We start from the raw sequence: 22,338 nt of genomic DNA on the forward strand, positions 1-22,338 counted from the left end.
CAAATGATATGATAGGACTACTATTTTCTTATTATAACATTTAAATTAGTTCCTTTTTATTGGTTCTTTTTAGTTATATGAGAGTAGAATTCATTTTGACATAATTATACAAGCATGGAATATATCTGTTCAAATTCAGACCCCAGTACCTTTCCTTCCCCTTTCCTGTCCCTACCTCCTGGTCCCTTCCCTTTATTGATCTTCCTCCCATTTACCTACAGTTATTTTTAAAATTAATTTCTTGTGAATGTACACGATGGGAAGATTCACTGTGGTATTTTCCCATATGTACATAGGAGAGTTGTATCAGATTCATTGCACTATCTTTCATTTTCCAATTGTTGCCTTTATCTATGCTCAATAAAAAGAATTTAGATCATCCTTATCAGAAGATAACAGACTTTCTCTGATTAAGTAGAATATGCAGGCCAATTTTTAAATTACTTAATAATCAGGTGAATAAGAAAACCTAAGGACACGTTATTAAATACATGCAGAAAGGCTTCTCAGTCCAAAATGTAACAAGACAAATGAGGATGACCGAGATAAATTACCTAATATAAGCCTAATGTGACAAGTGTCTGTCAAAGCTAGTAAATAAATGGTTGAGTCTCCTATCTCATATCCACATCTATACTTATCATCTCATTCTAAATTTCTACCTTTTTATTTTTCTTTCCTTTACAGACTATTTAAAAAGTATGTTTTAAAAATATATACATGTAGTGAATACACAAATCTTAAGTTCATAATGTGATGAGTTTGGTGAATTTATTTATATGCCTCAGATATAGGATCTTTATGTTTCCTCCAAACATTCCTTCATGCTTCTTCCCAGAGGTTCCAAAATAGCAGTCACTCTCCTGATCTTTTCCCCTATAGATTAGTTTTATTTGTTTCAGTAATTCAAAAAACTAAAACTGCATCACAAACATATTATGCACTTGCTGATGTGAGGTTTTTCTTATATCACATGATTTTGAAATTCATTATTGAGCCTACCAACATTTGATTGCTATTTCTTCTCAAATTTCTGAGAATTCTCTTGGATAGATAGGTCTTAATTTTTAAAATCCATTCCCTGTTAATGCACAAAGAGTCACCAGTTTTAGCTATTGTGAGTAAAGCTTTAATGAAGTTTTTTTGTTTGTTTTTTTCTTTACTAATCCTTTGGTAGACACGCTTTATTTCTTGGGCAAATAGCTATAAATGAAATTATCAGGTATTTTCATGCATGTGATATGTATACATATATATGTACATGTTTATTTATATATAAACATAATGATATATACATGTTTAGCTTTATTTTAAAATAAAATAAATTGAAAAATAAAATATTTTAAAATAAAGTAAACTGAAAAATCAGTTTTTAAGTAAGTATATCAGCTTACTCTCCCACCTATGAAGAATGAAAATTCTAGTTTACCACATCATCAACAAATAATGTTGTTAACCTTTTCATTGTTTGATTAATTTAGTCATGTTAGTGGTTTGAAGTGTTATCCTATTATAATGTTAATCTATATTTCCCTAATATCTACTGATGTTGAAACCTTTTCATGTGTTTATCATCTTCCTTATAATTCCTGTTCACTTTCTTTGACATAATTTTTGGATTTTCTTTTGCCTTGTCAGATACATATTTTGCAAAAGTTTTTCCCTCAGTCTATAGTTTCTGATTCCTTAATGGTCCCTTTGATGAGAAGTTTTTAATACTGATGAGATCCCATGTGTTGCTGTTTTTAGGATGAGTAATATTTTGTCTGTTCAACACAGTGAAGTTATATCCTGTATTTTCCTTTAAAAGACTTCCAATAGTACACTTTGTGGTTTATCTCAAATAAACTTAGACTATGATATGAAATAGAGGTGAAACTTCATTTTTTTCCCTTTTGGATGCCAATTGTTCCAGTATTGTGCTTTTAGTCTCCATTGAATATTATGGTATCTATGTTGAAAATCAATTAATCACACATATATAGGCCTAATTTCTACAAACTGTGTGATTCAGTTGTTCTATTTGCATGTCACTGTACCTCTCCTACTATCTCTAGGCTTCAACAGCTTTGTAATTATCCTCAAACTCAGGAAGTACAAACTCCTCCAACTTCTCTTATGAGATAGTTTGGGCTTGTTCAAGTTTTTCCATTTCCACATAATTTTTAAAATTTTTCTACAAAAAGGGTCTAAGGGGACTTTATTTCATATCATATTTCAATTATAGTTTAATTTGTATAGAACAGACATATGAACAAGAGTAAACTTTTCAATTAGAGAACATGGGCTAGCTTTCATTCATTTACATCTTTTTAAATGCCTTTCAGCAATTGTATAATATTCAATAGTGAAATTTTTCAGAGTATTTGTTGTATTTATGCTTATATAATTAATGTTTAAATCATTTCTTTCTAAATAATATTAGTATAGAAAAATGTATTTTCTGATTTCCAAATTCTTTTTTTGTAACAAGTGTAAACTTGGAGAATTTATGAGACTTATGAGTTTAAGCAAGTTCTGTATGCCCATTTGACATAATTACCACTTGTTTATTTTTTTGCATCATTTGTGTTATTATTGCCTCTTTTCCCAGTTTCTAAAGCATCGAAGAAGATAGAAACATGCATTTTAAAAATCAATAAAAAATTAGAACTATGCTTTTAAAATAAACAATTGATAGCAATTTAGAGGGACTGCATTCTTTACCCCTAAATAGTTTAATGAGTTTTTCCTGTGAAAATTAGAATCTGTAACACAACAACAAAATTATCAAAAGTCAGGAAACTGAACAAAAAATTTGTATTAGTAAACTGACCTTACAAAATGTGTTCTTTTATTCTAGGTTATTTGTACATCTTACTTTTTATGTACACGAAAGCGTCATCTGCAAATAAAGACAGTTTCATTCTGTTCTTTCCAAACATTATAATATTTATTCCTTGCTGAGGTACTTTGATTAGGTCTTTTAGTAATGGTTGTATAAATAGAAGTGATAATGGATATCCATGATTTATTGCTGATCTTTATATGAATAAGGTATTTTCTTATTGAATGTGAGTTATTTCATGAATATCCTTTATCAGATTGGAGATGTTTCCTTCTAGTTATGTATATTGGAAGTTACCATGGATAGATACCAAATTTTGTCAATTTCTTTTTCTCCATCTACTATAGTATTTAATTATTTTCTTCTTTTTATCTTGCTATATATTGTATTATTTGGTTTTCAATAGTAAACCAATCTTAAGTCCCTAGGATACAATCCCTTTAGACATGAGACACTAATGACCCCTCCATGTACTTTGCTAGAGTCAAGTGTAAATAAGTTTAGGAATTTTTATATGAGAATGTTTTCTCTCACAATATCCTTGTCAAGTCTGCTGCTGATTCTTCCTGCTTCCTTAGATAAGTGACAACATTTTACTTTTCTTGGGCTCCATGTCCTTATTCTGTAGTCTAAAATTGTAGCCAGTAGAGGGCTTAGGATGCAGTTCAGAGACAGAGCACTTACCCAACATGCCCTGTTTCTCCTATTGCAAAACATCAGAAAATATATGTACATATATGTATATATGTATATATATATTGCATAATATCATAAAATATATGTGTGTATACACACACACACACACACACACACACACACACACAGGATTTTTTGGTGTTAGTATACAACAGAAATGCTGGTCTATAATGTTTATTCCATATTTTCCAGAGCAGACATTTGGAAATTACATTGTTAAATAATCAGGGAATCCTTTTACTCAATTGTGTAGCACCTAATAGAACAATTTAATCTGATTGCCCCATTTCTTCTACTGAGAACCTTAAAAATGACATATACTGAATTTACTGCACAGTTTATAAAAACTGACTTTAGAAACTGAAATACAATTTACTTGTTGGTTCAAGAGTCTAAATTTTTAAATTTATATTTGCTTAATTTTAGGACAAAGAAACAGTATCTTTTGATAATCTGAACTACAGAAAAAAAAATTAATGTCTTTACAGAAGATCAGAAAGAAGTTTACTAGGATCCCAAGTTAATCAAAGACAAGAGGTACAAAAAAGTTCTAAATTTGAGAAAGACATTTATGTGGCTTAGACTACCCTTTATGTCACCCAAGAATTCACTTATTTTTTAAAAGCTGAATTTGTTCTCTTTTGCTTATCATTGATACTGTTCAAGTGTACCCTTTTAATAAGATACAGGTTTTTTGTTTTCCAACCACCTTTGAAAGTTAAATATCAAAGACTTTATACAAAAGATTTCCTGATTTCTCTCTGTAAGGAAGGGTTAACTTCTTTGTTTCAAGCACAGAAGAAAAGTGATCATACTTACCCTGCTGCAGGCACCAGTAGTGGTCTCACAGACCGTGAGAATGGAGATGTTCTGAGGTCGGTTCAACCATCTCACCACTGTCTTGGTATTGCTTACCCACTTAACCATAGTGATATAGTATTCTCTAGTTTGGAAACAAAAATGAAAAATTACGTTTAGAGCCAGAGAATCTGAGTAAAACCAATAGTAGACACTTTATATTCAAATGTAACTGAAAATATTAAAAGGATGCTTCTTCATATAATTTCCATTATATATACAGAAATTTATTTGCACAATCTGCTATTTTTAAATATTTACATGTACAAATGCAAATAATGTATGTAAACATATGTTCATATATATATACACATATAAAATATACATAAAATTTGAGAATAAATTTGAAAATGATTGATTCCTCAGAAAAGCAATTCTTGGAAAATAAAAAGAAATGATGAGAAGCTAGACTTTCATGAAAAACATTAATTGATTGGTGCTGATACATGTGCAAAACAAGAATATATTTTTAAGGCTACGTAATACTTTGTTTCTTTAAAAACACAATCAATAGCTAATTAAAAGACAAAGCTTAATCTTGGCTTTGTAATTATGTCTTGTGCATGACCTTCATGTTGTTTCACTTTATATATGAGACTTTGCTTACAAGGCGATAAATGGTCTGTTTTGTTCAAGATCAAGTGCCAGTTCAAATCAAGAGCCAGTTCAAATCTTTTGTTTGCAAAACTTTTTTTTACAGTATTGTTAATTATTTTACTTATTTGAAAGAGTTTAAAACTAAGAAGAAATCAGACTTAAGGGGTTGAGTGACTACTAAATATTTAATATAGAAAGGATGCTAATTAATAATATCCTGAAGGTGATTTCAGTTCCAGAAAGATAGATATATTTTCCATGATGACATATTGCACATTGTATTTTTGGAAATACATAATATTGTTGACACCCACATAAAAAATTCAATCATCAAAAATTATTCGATTTATGATACAAATGACATCTATTCTTATCTAGTATCAGAAGAGATGGGTTGCTTTAGAAATGACTTAAAAAATATCATCTATGGGCATTATATTAAAGCCAGACTAAGAAAAATGTTGTGATACAAAACACCTGTCCTTAAATATATCTGAGTTATATATCCAATTACATGAATCTTACTCCTAACCCTGCTGAGTAGCTACCACTCTCTCTAGACAATCAGTCCATCAAAGTGAAGACATTAGTTGGAGGGTTATCCTGCCATGGAGTAAAGCCCACCATATTTTCTTCAACAGTCTCCTAAAGAAATCTGGCAGCTTTCACAAACAACTGAATCCCACTTGAAAATTGTCTAGAGACTCCAGAAAACCATAATAGGAAGGGCCCTAAATAGAGTTAGCAAGACAACTGTGAACCAAATAATAGATAATTTAGGTATAATCTGTGACCAAACTCTCTGGACTTTATAATCCTATAAGGGACAATGTCCTGCTCACTTTCTCTGTTTTGTTTAACTAATTTATTTTGTATACATCATTATATTTAGCAGTATTAGTATTAAAAAGCAGAAAATAAATGTATTAACATTTAATAGATTACCTAGAGAATTAAGGCTGGAGAGAAAAAAATAGTGGATACTATGCTCAATCAGGAAAAGAAGTGCTGAATTCCAACAATATGTATTTCTGAATGATAGGTAGAAATATTGTTCAAAATTAAGTAAAAAATTTAAAATGAATATTGTAAACACTGCTAAAAAGACTGCTAAATCAAGGAGTTCATATTTTGGGGAAAAAATGTAGATAAGACTAAAACATAGCTAATTTTCAAAACCAAAGAATTTTCTTAAAGAGCTAAAGCAAGTAATGTATTTTATGCACAACGAGATGACAAAGGAACATAAATGATTTTAAAAATAAAATAACAGAACAGAATTTAAATATTCATATCAAGTGCTTTCTCTTTTAAAGTAGTATTCAAATGAAATGTTGCTAGAAAATCTTTGCAACACCTTTAGAAATACTGACATATTTATATCTGTTAATTATGAAGGCAAATAGTGACTTTTAAAAAGAATTGACACTTGGAAAAGACAACCAGTGCAAGTCTGCTGAATAACTGAATTTTTAAGAGACACTAACTTAGGTGTAAAATTGTTAAGCTAAAATCATGAACATGAAGTCATACACTTACATTGCTCTTTGAGTAAATGATGTAATTTTTGTGTGTTTGTACTTAATGCACCTAGTGTTAATAAGCAAAATTGAATCTGATGTGAGATACCTCAGTATACACCTTATTTATATTCAAGGGTGACCTTGCACATGGTAACCACAATCTTTGTACTGAGAGTTCTCTCCAAAATTGAATGCGTACAGTCTCATATGGGGTAATTTCTAGGCATTGAAATATCTATGTTAAAGTGTTGGAAACACCCAAAATGGAAGTTAAAGTAGTTCTTGACATAGGCAGAGAGGCAATAAACATGTGCAGTTAATATCTTCCTGTGTTCCTGCTTTCCATGTCCCAGGATCCTAGGTGCACATCTCCCTGTTATTCACAGGGATATATTCTGTGTGCTCAAAAGCATTCAGGCTTTCTCTGCATGAGAAAGTAGTTCTAGTAGTACCCTTACCTGGAAATGTGACACTTCTTGGCCTGCCTGCTGCAGATGTGGCTGTCCTCCTGGAACTCCATCTCATGAACATATTAGATCTGGTGTTCCACAACCAGTAGCCAGCAGAAGTGTCCCTTTCTTAAACTGGCTTTCCTGCTTGTTCCTAGTCTCCATGGCTCTGGATTTCCCAGGAAGTACTCGAGGATCTGGTCCTCTTGAGCCACAGAGACAGAGACAAGCGGGTTAGAGGGATTGCACTCAAGTCAACAGAGACTTTCTATCAGCTGGGTGGTCTGGCACAGCAGATCTAATTGTCCACAACAGGGTATATGGAGTGGAGACCCTAGCATCACCTGCAGACAGGTATGTCAGCAGTCACACCTGTGATTTAATTGGTCTTATGAATAATCACTACTCTGGGCTCACAACATAATCTTTGTGCAAATACAGTTACTCTGAGATCATTCTCTTCTTAGACAACCCAGGAATTCTGCCCAGAAGTATACTCTGACTGCATTCATGACTTTCTCTTAGTGAGTATTCTCCCAAAGACCTCTGTTAATAACTATGTGCTACTTGTAAAAAGGTCATTTAGGACACTGTCATGAACACAAATTAATCTATTTTTTAGATTTTCTTAAAAGGCACAGATACTCCTTGGAAGAATATAAGATGTAGGTTAGACATACTTCAATGAAATAGGAAGAGAGAGCATGACAGTGTCAAGCCCAAGTGACAGGAGCAATATTACAGTGTCACATGAATGATGTAGGTGGAGAGTAATGGGTCATACAAGGTGGGTGGCCAGAGAAAGATTTCAAATAAGTCAAATAATGCTGAAGACTTGGGGTAAGGACAAACCAAAGATGATTACTTTTACTGTTCAGACTGGAAAGGTCTGAACACAAAGGATGATGTGTCATTTCCCTCCAAATAATGTGACGTGCATCTCGTCTATGAAAAAAATCGGTATGATTCATTATAAAAAAAACCTCTTCATTAGAATTTAACTATACAATTTTAAACTCATAGCTAAATTTTCTAATAAAGGCACTGAGTGCTTGTAATACCTTAAACTCACAGCGCAACAATTTGCAAAATAGCTCTTTATCACAAGATGAGATAACTTCTCTAGCTCCCACCATTACTTCTAGAGGTTGGTACCCAGGCAGGGCCAATATCTTAGGTCCTACCATGCTGCTACTTTATTTTCAGAATCATCACAGACCATTAATCCAATAAAGATGAGCTCAATGGTGAAGAGATGAGTATGTATTGAACTACTACTGAGGAAAGGCTGCATTCATATTCTAAATTTGTTTAATGAAGTGCTTTAGCTGAACTTTGGATGAATGAATGAATAATAAATAAAGAAAATGGAGAAGGCAAATGAAGGTAGAAACTTAGAAAATAAATTATGCCTTTACCCAGGATATCTTATCCTTTTAATTTCTTTTATAAAACCATATAAATGAGATAAAATCTAATTATAGTTTTTGGCTAGAGTATCTACCACATGATGATGGTAGCTTGAAAACCTTTCTCTAATTATAATCTCTAGTTGTTATAAACAAACAGTTTTCCAAATAAAAGGACTAAAAGAAATGACCTAAGACCTTAAATTCAAAGCATAATTTTTTCTCTCACATGGAGGTAATGAAATCTAATTTTTAAGGTAAAGAACATCTTCCTACATTTATCTTATGTATCTTCCTTCTATATAGGCATAATGATGGATATTCCATTATTATTTTGTAACTACAGTGGTTTAATAGAAGAAAGCTGAGGGGTAGTCATTTTTGAGTTTTAACTATGACAGGAAAAAAATTGAAAAGTAAAAAGATCATTTATAACTTCACTGAATAATGAAATATAACTCACTTACTGATTGCCATTACACAGAAATTCTAAAGATTATAAAAATATAGCAACTGCTTATATAGCATACAAAACATGTAAATTATTATAAAATAAATTATATGTACTTTAAAATAAATTACATATCATATAATTTACATATATGATTTTTATATTGTTACTAGAAACTAAGGCAATGTCTAAAATGGAATGTATGAACACAACACAAATTCAAAAAACAAAATAACAAAAAAAAATCAGAAGGGTCATTTAATGATGTGGAAGATTTAATAGGGTTGGAGGAAAGTATATCACTTATAATCAATTTAATCCTGTTTACATTTTTACAAATAGGAAACAAAATCAAGGTCAGGTATCACTAGCTCCTGTTAAAAAGAAATATGGATATTGTAAAAGTGATCCATGTGGATAAGATGTAAAAATAAAGAATGAAACCGATAGATCCTTAATTCAAGATGGAGGTGGAGGGAGTCTGGCCCTGAGAGAGGTCCAGAGACCAGGTGACACTGTGGAATGGTGGCAGACACTCAGCCCGTTCCTGCTAAATCAGAGCATCCCACGACTAAAGGCCAGACAGAATGAGGATATTTCTATGACTGCTTTGCCTTTGACTAAATCCCTCATGGCTAATAGACCAAGCTCAGAAAGACAAGTTTCTATTTGATTTGGTGACCCCAATGGCATTATGTATGCCACTTCAGATCCACTTTTAGGTCTTCCATTACAATAGGGCTAAAGTGCTCTGTGACTTAATGACCTCATGTTCTTCCAAGGCTAACAACTAATTCGGAGGTTCTATTTCAACCATTTAATCCTTCTGAGTTTCACCTTTCCCATTGATTAAAATAAAATTAAAAAAAACACAACAGTTTATATTAGCTAGTTAAGGAGGTGTCTTTCAGAGAAAGCATTGCATAGATTTTTATTAGTTTTTCAAATGGAAAAAATTTCCATACACAATAGGCTGCACTATCTGTGCAACCCAAAGTGGGATGAGATTTCCTTCAATATGTCAACATTTTAATGAAAGTTCTGCTGGAATCAGTCACCCTGCATTGATTATAGACATCATCAAAACAAAATTTGAGTTTAGCCCCAAATCATTCAATACCAGCATGAAACCATTTTCCTACCTGCCTATTCCTTCTTCCGAACTCTGATAAATTTCTAAATGTCTGCAACATTTGAAAAAAATTTCCTTTGAAGTATGAGGCCATTCAGATTTCAAAATATACATGATTATTTGATTATTTGTTCACTACTAAAGACTTTGCTAATATTAAATTTATGCTTCTGACACATAAAATGTGCTTTTTTTTCCTGTCTGATCAAACTTCTTAAAAGTGAAGGCTTCTGAGGTAGGGTAAGTGGAAACAAAATCTCATTAAATTTCTCTGCCTGGAGAAGAATGCTAGCAAGTTCTTGGCAAGCTGTGGGGAGGAAGTTGGAAAAATAAACAAATTTTAGGGAGATTACACTCTTTTAAAGAGCACATTAAAAAAACTGGAATGACTATTTTCTAAAAGAAAATTCAGTTCGAAATTATCCTTTGTCCTTATCTTTCTATCACATCTCTAGCAAAAGACCCAATTCTCAGTATCAGTATCTTCAGTCATTTGCGATACTGCTAATCACCTTGAAACTAAATGTGTCTTGGGAACAGCCAGACACCCAGAATGACTTCATTCTTCACTAATGGAGGCAACCTCAGCTTTATTTTCAAGTGGAATTGTTGAGCTGATCACATCTCTCTCTAAATTGCAACAAAATGATAATTGGATTGAAAATATCTATTTCCCCGTAAAAGTGAAATTGAAATTGCATACCTTGATTTAAAGCTGTCAGGTGGCATGAGTTCCAAAGTATGCGTTGGTCCATATAGGTTTACAACATATAATTTTATTGTTGGGTTCACTTGACCTGCCTTTGAGAAAATGAAAGTTGTAATGCAAGTATATTAAGCATTAGGCTACATTGAGAATAAAAGAAAAGGCATTTTGACTCATTTACTTTTTTGTGTTATGGGGGAAAAAAGTTTAATTTCTCTAAAGTATAAATGATTTTAAATTCAACAACTTGATTGCTTTCAATTGTTTCTGCAGATTGCTGCTTCTCAAGCATTTTAGTCAGACAATTAAAGGTGATAGGAAATCATGACAACTTTATTCATCAGGCAGTGCTACCCTGCTCTACCACAGAAAGGCACCAGAAGGGCTGGCTGCGCAAAACAACTGGTAGATCGAACAACTGCTCACATGATAGCATGTGAACTGCAGTGGGGAGATGTGGCTAACTCAAAAGGAGAGAAAGATTAAAGGAAGGAAAGGAAGGAGAGAAGGAAAGAAGAAAGGGAAAGAAAAGAAATCCTATTCACATATGATTATCCTATCTTCACAGAGCATAAGTCACATGCTTAAAACTCCAGAAAATTCAATGTATTCCTTTGCATTCATCTACCTGAAGTTTCTTTTACACTTTAGTGATTCTTAAATGGAATGACTCTTTAATTGATCTCTTAAAAAATGGGAAGACTGCCCTCCTTAAGTATCTGGCATGAAAAGTGTAAGGGAAGTGAAAAGTATATATCATTTGAGAACAGGAATTAAATTTGTGTTAAATAATAACTTGTAAGTAGGAGTTGGTACGTTTCTGGCATATATTACATGAATTTTCTCACTAAACATCCCTCCTACAGTCCTAAGATATACCCATTTTCCAGATGAAAATGGAGTATCTCAACCAACCACCTATTAGCAAAGGGAGCTAGTATTTAAATCCAGGATGCTCTTGACTAGGCATTTAGTTCATTTGTGGGCAATGTCCTTGGGAGTTTTTCTAAAATACACTGTGAGCAAGGAAGGGGCAGGAAGGGAACTTCCTCCATCATGCCTCAAACACTTTGAATGAATGAATGAATGAATGAAAAATGTTCCCATCAGGAAGAAATTTTGCATCAAATCACTTGACTACTTATGGCTCAATGTGTTTCTAAACAACAGGTATGGCTATCCTTATGGTGTGACTGAGGGCTACAGAACAGACTATGAGATATTGAGGGAGTTGAAGTGAGTTGAAAACTGAAGAGTGCAAAGTGAGTTCAAAGTGGAAAAGCATGGGAAAACTGATTTAAAAATGACAAAGAAAGATTCATGTTCAAGACAATATTACCAACAAAGTCAAAATTAAGTCAGGACTAGAAGTAATATGATACCTTCCACCCATTTCCATGAAACCCACCTTCAGCTTGAGGACAATGCCGCATGATGATGGTGAATGGACAACATTTTAAGAACTGGTTTAGTTTATTCTGAGAATCAGAGAAATCTGAATCCAAATTGTGACTCTGCCATTTACTTCACATGGATCATGAAAAGATGCTTAATATTCTCAGTATAATTTACTTGCTTATCAAAAAAGAGACACATAGTTCTCTGAGAACATGTCAAAATAATAGTTTTAAGTCAAAGATGGTTCCTTTTCTGTACATAAAAATATAGATTTGTTACATGGACTGAAGATGATAATGTGTCTAGTAAATGGTAATAAGTTAAAAAGGAAAGTTATTGTTATGAGATTAATTCTTCTGATCTAGTTAGTGAAATGTGTACTTATATTCTTATTCAATATACTGATTAAACTAATAAAGAAATTTAATTAAATTTGATATCTATGACCTCTGACCAGTAATCTAGAATTTATGACATATTTTGCCAGACATATCAACCATTATCCTGTTGTTATGGCAGCTTTGTCAGTAACACTCTAAGTTTATACCTGTTCAAGATCACTGATAGCCCCATTAGCTTCTACATGAAAACAAATAAAACAATTGTGTATACCTGAGACCAGTTTTAGGTAAAAAGTGAACTCTAAAGAAATATCAGGCTGTCTCCAAAATTCAGCTGTTCAGCACATCCAAATTTTGTTACATTTTTACTTTTCCATGGAGTTTTAAAATTAAGCACATATGGCAAGTTCATTTGTACCTTTTAATATTTGAATCATTTCAAGAGTTTGCAAATTAGAAGTTCATCTATTTGCTTTTAGCATTCACATTTGCCACAAATCCTGCAGAACCACAGAATTCCTTCCTCTATGATTCTGAAACACAAGCCTCAATAATAATTAACCTTATTCTACTGGCAACTAAATTGTCATTAAATGAGATAATGTTTTAATTAAGAAGATTAACCTGGGGTCACAGAGATAGAACTGTGTATCTCTTTCGTGCTGAATCGCTAATGATAGGGTGTTTTATGAGGTCTGAATCATGCTGAATTAAGTAAAATACTAATATATTTGTTTGGTGTAAGTATTTCATTAGTAAATTTGACCACATTGGGTTTTTGCTGCACTCATTTTAATCTAGTTTAATTTAAAACACAATTTAGTATGAACTCAATGTGTTATTTCAATTTCTAAAGTACCACTTTTTGAAAGTACATTATGTAGGAGCAAATTGAAACAATACATTTGTTAAGGGAAAAAACTAGCAAACGTTGTTCTAAGCCACAGTAGAAAATAATATGCTTGAAAATTAAAGTAACATGCCCAAAATAATACTGAAATATATTCTGAGAACAAGGACCAAAATCCAACTCTACTTTCTTTGTCTCACTCTTACATATCTGGGCTGGTGTTCCAAATAACGATTTGAAGACTAGGGTGCTTTCACTTAGTTTGTCTGCTAGGATATTTGCTTATTTCTTATTTTAATCCTCTTTAATAGTAACCATCAATACTCAGGCCCCTCATCATGTTATATTTGCATATTGTAGGTATAAAACTGAGAATACTACCCATTCACAGGCAGGTCATTAGGAGCAAATGTAGCAAACAGATCTACAAATATTTGTTAACTTGACAAAGATGCTTTGATTTCATCAATGTTTCCTGATATACAAGATGACCTCTGATAGCTTTATTGAGAAGAATGGAATCAATAAATTTGAGTTATTTTCTTACTCTTAAAAATAGCTGTGACTTTTATAAAAGTCCTTAACCTTTTAGAATCTGTCTGCCTTTTGTAAAACATAGGCAATTGTGATAAAGATCATATGAGAAATATTAGTGAAGATAAAGATAAGATAAAGATCATATGAGAAATATTAGTGAAGTGCCCCTGAAAACATATTACATTATTAACACTTGTAAATTATATAACGTTGTTATGTGCTGTTAAATAATTGATTACATAATAAATGATTAAATAATTAAGTGTCTACGTTTGTGTCCTGTGTCTTCTGAATTACTGCTCATATATTTCAATTTTTCCAGATGTTTCTTTTTGCTCATTTGTTGGCTTCAGTTTTGCTAAAATTGTGAGTCCTGGTAGTCTCCAAGTTCAACTACCATTGGTCCATAACTGAGAAGGCAATTTGAAGATGAAGCTAAGTATATCTTTTAAATTCTCACTCCTCTTGGAAAATGAATTACAAAGTGTTGTCCCTTCTGTGGGACTGATTTTATTCCCTTTGTGCAGTGTGCATGGAACAGGTGGATGTGCCTTTCACAGTATATCATTAGTTCTCCATTTTATATTTAAATTGCCATGTAAACTTTAATCATCTTAAGTAAACCAAAATCTTTCAATTGATCTGGAAATAAAAGGTATACTGGTGTGCTATATAGGCACCAACTATCAAACACACAAAAAGCTCAATTTATAATTGGAGAAGTCAAGAACTTTCCTTAGAATACAATAAAAATCTCTCTGTGAATATGATTATTTTGTAGAGAGGTTGGATCACCATTTTCTCCCGAAAGCACCAGGTAAATGTGCCTTCTAATCTGTATCCAGAGAAGACCCGAAACATAGCATTTCAAAATCATGGAAGCCAATTCCTCTCCAACCTGCATTACTACTATAACCTACAAAAAGGAAGATGGGGAGGGCAGAAACTTCTGGAGAAAATGCTCATCATATTCCTGATTTCCCATACTCAAGCCTATCTGACTTTCTCTCTTGGATAATTTGAGTCTGGTGGATAGTAGGAGAAGAAGGAAAGCATGAAGGACCTTGCCCCATCCTGACCATGCCTTCACAGCAGGTCTGGAGTAACAACTGATTGAAATTTGCCCAGTGTGCTGTGCTCAGTTAAAGTAGTGCACAAATTCAAACCCTGGGAATCTTGAGAAAAACAAAGCACAACTCTAAAAAGGGGTGGTTTGAAAACAGCTTCTAAATGAAATCAGCATCCTGTTACCTAATAAGAGCTAAAATGCATAAAGTGGTATTTTAGAAATTTTCTACATGACATCTTACATGACTAATACATGGGGACCCTCACCATAAGCCTTTTTCTTTGTTAGATAAGCATAAGTGAGAAAAGAAGTTTTAAAAAGAGACCTTCAGATATTAAGGATGGCCTACAATTGAAACCCAAAACACTCTGCTTTTGCAGGCTGCTCCAAAGGCTCAGTCAATATTTGAAAATAATTTTACTATTTGGGTAGATTTTCATATTTTCTCACTCAGGAAAACCCTATCATCTCTCCTGTCTATATCTGGCTATAATTCAACACAGGCATTTCTTAAACCATGTTCCAGAGTTTGCACTGCCAAAATAATGCTGATATTAATACTAATACTAATAAATTCTTTATGCTTAGTCTATTCTTCATTGGTGATTCTTTATGCTTTGTCTGTTCTTTATCAAGATTCTTTATGCTTAGTCTATTACTTACTCAGATTCTTTATGCTTAGTCAATTTTTATAGGAGATTTATAATACACATTAACATATAGTATATTAAGTGTTCTATGAAATCATCTGAAAGAAGTTAGAGCTTTTCTTTTTTAGCTAAGAACTTCCAACTTATTTGATGATACCACTTTCCCCTCTCTTTAACACCTACCTGCAACTCCTAGATTATACCTTGGAGAAACTCTTATCCTAGCATCAGTTCTTTGTTTTACCTATTCTCACCTTCTTTTCACAGGGAAGATGAGAAAAACAAGAATGAGAATCACAAGAAAAGACTCCATGCCCATTAAAACCATTTCTCCCTTTTTCAACCTAGTATTGTGCCTTGACTATTAAGAAATGATGCATCTATTTTTCAAGTAAATGAAACTTTCTCTTCCAAAGACAACTTATTCATGAACCCAGCACATTATCTCACCAGTCTCTGGTGCTGACAGAAGAAACAAACTACCACTTCCATATTTCTTACCTTGGGATATGGATATTGCTTTGCTTTGGGATACAATGCTCCAGTATACCGAGGGATAACCATGTTAGGCACCAGGGAGTCATTTATCATCAGGAAGGCAAGCCTCTCTCCATCTGGGGACCACCAGTGGGCGATGTGAGAATGCAGAAGTTCCTCTAGAATAAATAAGTGTCATTTGAAACTGACTGTAGAGATGTGGGCTCAGTGACCCACAAACATCTGTCCTTGATATCTCCATTACACACATATATTTTCTGGACAGTGTGCTGAATTTTATTAACTTCCCTGAGAATTCTCTGAGCTACCTTTTAGTCCCAGGAAGAACAGATGCAGAAGGACAGTATGAAATAATAAAATCATGATTTCATCCATCATCAGCAATGTAGACAAGGCATATGGAAGCACTATTACAGCAGAAAGGATGAGAACAGTGACTGAAGGGTGAGAAATGGCCTAAAACCACATGAGTGTTACCATGAATTCATATTTGTATGTGACTATTTTTTCATTCTCTCACCAAATGAATTGAGAACTCACTAAAATTCATTAAACTATTTTAAACTCTAAGGAAATAGAATAAGAAATACACTGGATATCTTTCATGTAACCCAAGAATCACTATCCACTTTTCCACACCCGCTTTCTGGCTCAGGAAGTTAATCTATGTGAACTACATCAAAAGGGCCCCCATGCCCTCTGGCTTCCAGAGCACAGATCATTATAATGCTTTGGCAGGAGATTAGAAGGAAGAGAGTAAAGCCAGGTTACTTATTCTCTTAGCTCTATGCTGCAATGTCACCTCAGGCTGCCTGTGAACTTTAAATGATATCACTACTTTGGTCAAAGCAGGCTCCTCCACACAATTTTCTCATCTAGTAGTAGCTTGGCTGCTACAGGTTGAGATCACAGCACTCCTTTTGTGACTTCCTCATATCTTTTGTTTTGTAAACTCTCTTTGTAAATAAACCCTTTCCAAATTATGTACCTGCATATGTCAGTCCTTTCCTTTTGGAATCCTGATAGAAATAGTCCAGAAGTAGTCTCAGAAGATAGACCTTCGAAATTAGATTTTGAGATCAGTCTTTATTACTGTATACCGTATATATTATATTCTAAATATAAAATATATATGGAATATGATAATAACTTTCTAAGAGGAAATTGTAGCGTAAATAATCCATAGTAGGAGATGGAGTTGTGAGTATCAATTGTCACTAGTAGTGACATGGGAAGACATGCTGGTAGAGGGCAGAAGTGTTAGAAGAACAAGTGTTTGGGATACTTAGTTGCTACAACAACAATGGTGATTATAAAACTGAAATACAGTTGATGTGGTTCTTCTGACAACCCAGGGAAATTGCCTAGGGAAAAAAGAGAGAAGTTGAAACTATGACTGTGAAATTAGGGATGTACATAGAGAATAAATGGTCACCATGGGATCACTGAATGAGTTCATTTCTGCATTTAGGGAAGGATATGGCTGAGGTCCAAGATAACACAGTAATGTTTAAGAATCTGCACCCAAATTAGGGGCTCAACTCCTGTGTGATTTTAAGCTAAGATAAAGATATTGGTAAAGATAATTTGGGACCTTCACACATCAACTAAGGATACTTGGGTAAAGAGAAGGAACATTTATTTTTCTCTTGACCAGTCTCATATAGAACATATTGTGTTATATATGATATGTAATATATATGTGATATATATATATAACATATCACAATATAGCATGTGTGCTATATCATTGTGCTATATTGTGCTAAATAGTGCTGGTATATGCAACTGATTTTATGGTTAAATATTCTGAACCTCAGAATACTCACAAGTCTTTTCACTAACAGAGACAACCTCTGTACAAGAAAATTAGAACTCTTCTGCATAATGGCAGCAAATTCAAAACAAACTTCTTTGAAAGTTTGAGTCTAAAATATTGGGAAAGTTTTTAGAGACCTGGTAGTCCATGACACATCAGGGTTTCTTCTCAGAAGAGAGAAAAATTCTTGGAATTGCACTTGTGCAAAAGTAAAGATGAGTTAGACTCTCCTGGACTTTGAAGAAAACACAAACCACATTTTAATATTTAATATTTTGCTCTGTTCTTGTTCCCAGGTGACCTGTAAGGCTTCCAGTTCTGAGTTGGATTTGAGCAACTGAGGATTCTGCTGTGCAGATAGGCTATGTTGCGACCTTCTCTCCCTCCTGCACCTTGTGACTCAGCAGATACAGTAGTAATGTGACTGCCCATAACAACGAGAGGTGCCATGTGGAGCTTTTGGCACTCCCATATGATAATCACAGCACAGGTATTTCACAGTTTGGAGAAAGACCATTCATTCTCTCTTGTATTAATGGATATTATCTATTTCATAAACAGTTCTCTACTGGGCTCTGATTGAGAAAATTAGCCTGACAATGAGTTATCAAATGACTATGCAATCCATACCACCCATCAAAACCAATTATTATCTGCTCCACTGACCATATACCTAAACACACACAGTAATGTTTTACTAAAAGATAAAAGTCTTATATATGGAATTGAACCAGAAAACACATGGGACTTTCCATAATGTTGCAGTATTTGCTTCATCTTCCCACTCTCATCTCTCACACCTATGCCCTAGGGTATGTTTTCTGAAAAAACCTGGCGGTGGACAAATAAACATTGGTTTGGCCTGTATGATGTACATGAGTAAGTCAGGATTAGATAGACTGTGTAGTACAATCTGACTCACAAAAGTCATGGAGGCATTGAAAGACAATAATGAACATGTCTTCCAATTGGCAGAATCTCGAACCAAATATTTAGTTGTCCACTTTTGTTGGAGAAAATTTGGCTTGAAGAATAGATTCATTGTGATTCATGCATGGTAACTAATGATAAGCCATCTCATCACAGAGAGGGAAAGAGTAAAACTAGAAAATTAGTACCAAGATGTTTAGGAAAGATAAGTGGATTGACTTATCATAAGGGGTAAATATTTGAAAATGTGAAGATATTAATGTCCAACTTAATGTTTACCAGAGCACAAGCACAACTAAAGTGGTTACCAGTAATTAAATGAGCAAGATGACTTCCCCATGCATGTCAATCAGCCTTTGGCTCCCCTGCCTACCTGGCAATGGCAGCCACTATCACTGAGCTTTGGTATAATATAATTTCCCAATAAGTCTATGTGACAAACTGATGGCAGATGGATTACATGGAACCATTCCATCAGGAATGGGCAGCATTTGTGTCATGCAGAGAGAAACATATCCTGGGAGTGGGTATGTTGTCTTTGCTATATACAGTCCTGCCAGTACTACTACTATATGTAGACTTAATGAAAAATGTATCCATTGTCATAACAGCCTACACTGCAACACTTCCAAACAGCATAGGCAGGAGGAACAATTCTAGGAAAATTGGGATAGGAGTTTTAACATCATCAGTCATTATCATGCCAATAACCCATTGAACACATTTTGAATTGGAATCTGAAATGTCTTCCCTAAATATTTTGAGTTTATTACAAATAAAAAGAAACAAACTATAAGAAACAATTAACAGACAGAAGACGCTGACACTGCATTGGATCTGATGATATTTCATTTACAAGAAATAAAATGTGTCTTTACTATACAAAAGAGATCATAGAAAAATGTATTTAGAACTTAGGACATTCACAAATACTTCTTTGCCCAATAGTTCCAGAAAGAAATTGTATCAATTTGACTAAGAAAATTAAGCAAAGAAATAAGATTTTGTAGGAATAAAGTTTTGGGTGATCCACTAGTTAACATATCTAGTCAACATAGCAAAATAAAGGGAAAAGGATCAGTAGTTGAAGAAGGCAATCATGATTATTGCCTAATGCCACATGATAAACTCAATTCTTTTGTTAATGGGAGTATTTGCTCCACAACTGTATATGAAAAAGATGAGTGTTGTTGTATTCATAAATTCCAAATCTAAAACTGTACTGATGCCATCCTGCAATGAAACAGTAGCAGAATGGACTTAGTGTGCTCCTCTTTTAGGGATATAAGCTTTTAATTAGAATATTAAGAATATTCCTTTGGTCTCTGACTTTTCATTGGGTACGGCCAATATGAAACAGGCAAATCAAATGAAGGGCAGAAATGAGTGCATGGAATTTTATTTTTGGCTCCTACACATTGAAATCATGTGTGTGGTTGTGTTCCTCATCCAAACTTATTTCTTTTACTGTGAAAAAATATGCAGGATTTCCTTCTCCTAGCTTCTGCTGACTGCTACCTCTCCTTTCCACTTTAGGTATTAATAATCAAACCATTACTAGCCAGTGGTTGTTGCATAGACCTTGTCCTTAAGCAGTGAGGCTGGGTGGGAGGGAGGCCCTTAGGTCACTGGGGGTGTGCCTTTCAAGGGCACCATGGGATCCCAGTCCTGGGTCTCTGGTTCTAAGCTTAGTAGGTTTTGCTCCTGCATGCATGCATTCCTATGGTGATGCACCACCCTAAAAGAGGCCCAAAGTGACAGGGTCACCTGATCATGGACTGGAACCTCCAGAATGGTGAGCTAAACCAAACTGTTCCCTTTTTAAGTTAATTGCCTAAGGTATTTTTTGTAGTAATGGGAAGGTGACTAATATAACTTTCTTAAATTATTTACTTTTGAGTGTGCTATTGTTTTCTAATTGTTTTTGATTTATATGAATAATTTACAATTCAGTTAAAGAGGAGAGTTACACATGACCCACTGGAGAATGTATGATGAGGACTAAACAATTATGAATTCTTATACCTATGAAATTTAAATGTGCAAAGAAACCCTACTGGTTAAAGTCAACACTCTGGATTTCTGAGGGGGTGGGTCTTATCAGAGGTACTAAGGTATGTATGACAGTACTTTCCACAAGTAAGCATGGTATATAAACCTCAGGGAACTGTTATACCCAAGTAGAAATTGGGTAAACCCAACTCTCATTTATTTTAGATTGATCTTTGTCTCATATTCTACTCCACAAATGTTATCATATCAAAACGACAAACACAAAGAGATATGTGTTTTTTTTTTTTCCTGATGAAAAAGTGAAGTTAACTGGAAAGGGAAGTTAAATAGAATAATCTAATATGCATTTGCTTTACAGTCATTCTGGAGAAGGCCCAGCTTCTTTAATTGCAACTAAGAGGGACATTTACTTAAGGATTGAAAATTCCTACGTTAATTATATTGTATTATTTACAAACAATTTATTTTTACAAATTGCATTCCATTCCAATTTAGTGTAGGTTTGGCTCTTTAATGTTTTTATTATTCTGATTTAGGAAATCTCACTGCAGAGCAGATGGAGTCTGCAGCACATGTGGTTTTATATCACAGACACTTAAAAACAGCCTCCACACAAAGCATTTCCAGAAAACTAAGATATGATCATTGTATTCGGATTAACATGCTATTCTGAAAAGCAAGCTGATTTTATCCATTTATAATCAACTTAGACAGAATTTCTCAAGAATGTATTGCCATCCCTGCAGGCTTGTGGTTAATGCTTTCCCTTTATTTTCTGCATTTCACTGCCAATTTTCTTGTAAGAATTATCTGTATTCATAGTCTTATCCCTTCCTTCATGGGCTCCCATGCACTGCAGTCTCATTCTGGTCCCATCAACTCACTGATTTTGCTCCCGTCAAGGTCATGGATAATCAAGTAGCAAATTCAATGTTAACTCAGAATCCTTAGCTTGTTTGACCTCTACAGACTCAGTACTGTTGATAACTATGCATTTCTCTGGCTTCATGGCTGCATCACTATCTTTTTTTAAAAAAAAAAAATCTTATCTGTTACAGTCTAGTTACACTGACTCTCAGTAAGTGTTCAATAAAATTCTGATGAATAAATGAGGAATAAATGTGACTTCATGTATCCATGAGAAGGCAGAAAGTGAAAAATAGGTATTTTGAATAGTTCTCATTAAATTAAAAAGATGCAACAATTGTAATCTTTCAAAAAGGATATTGTTTATCCTGTAATATTTTTCTATTTTTGCCATTCTTGCAAGTCAATACAAGAACCATTTCTTCTAGGAAGCACCTTGGAATCCTCTACCACATCAAACTTATTTTTTGTTCATTTGTTTTGTTTTTCATACTGGGGAATGACAGCAGGGGTGATTTACACTGAGCTACATCGTCAGTTCTTTTCTGTTATAAATTTTGAGACAGGGTTTTGTCAAGTTACTTAGGGCCTCACTAACTTGCTGGTCTTAGCCTCAAATTTGTGATCCTCTAGCCTCAGCCTCCTGAATCTCTGGGATTATAGATATGCACCACCATACTTGGCATATCAAACTTAATTTTATGTATAATTCTATTTA

At 33.7% G+C, this 22,338-nt stretch overlaps 1 protein-coding gene across 2 annotated transcripts in view; it reads right to left on the reverse strand.

The window, feature by feature from the left end:
• The window catches only part of DPP10 (dipeptidyl peptidase like 10), a 616,119-nt gene that overhangs the window by 66,370 nt on the left and 527,411 nt on the right, over nt 1-22,338 (reverse strand). For both annotated transcript variants that reach the window (XM_079135626.1, XM_079135625.1), the window contains exons 9-11: nt 15,995-16,149; nt 10,646-10,743; nt 4,343-4,466 (exon numbers count right to left, since the gene is read on the reverse strand). In XM_079135626.1, coding sequence (XP_078991752.1) covers nt 4,343-4,466; nt 10,646-10,743; nt 15,995-16,149 — 377 coding nt within the window. The remainder of the gene's footprint in view (nt 1-4,342; nt 4,467-10,645; nt 10,744-15,994; nt 16,150-22,338) is intronic.

Source organism: Sciurus vulgaris (assembly GCF_902686455.1).
Source record: "Sciurus vulgaris genome assembly, chromosome: 3".
Lineage (NCBI taxonomy): Eukaryota > Metazoa > Chordata > Mammalia > Rodentia > Sciuridae > Sciurus > Sciurus vulgaris.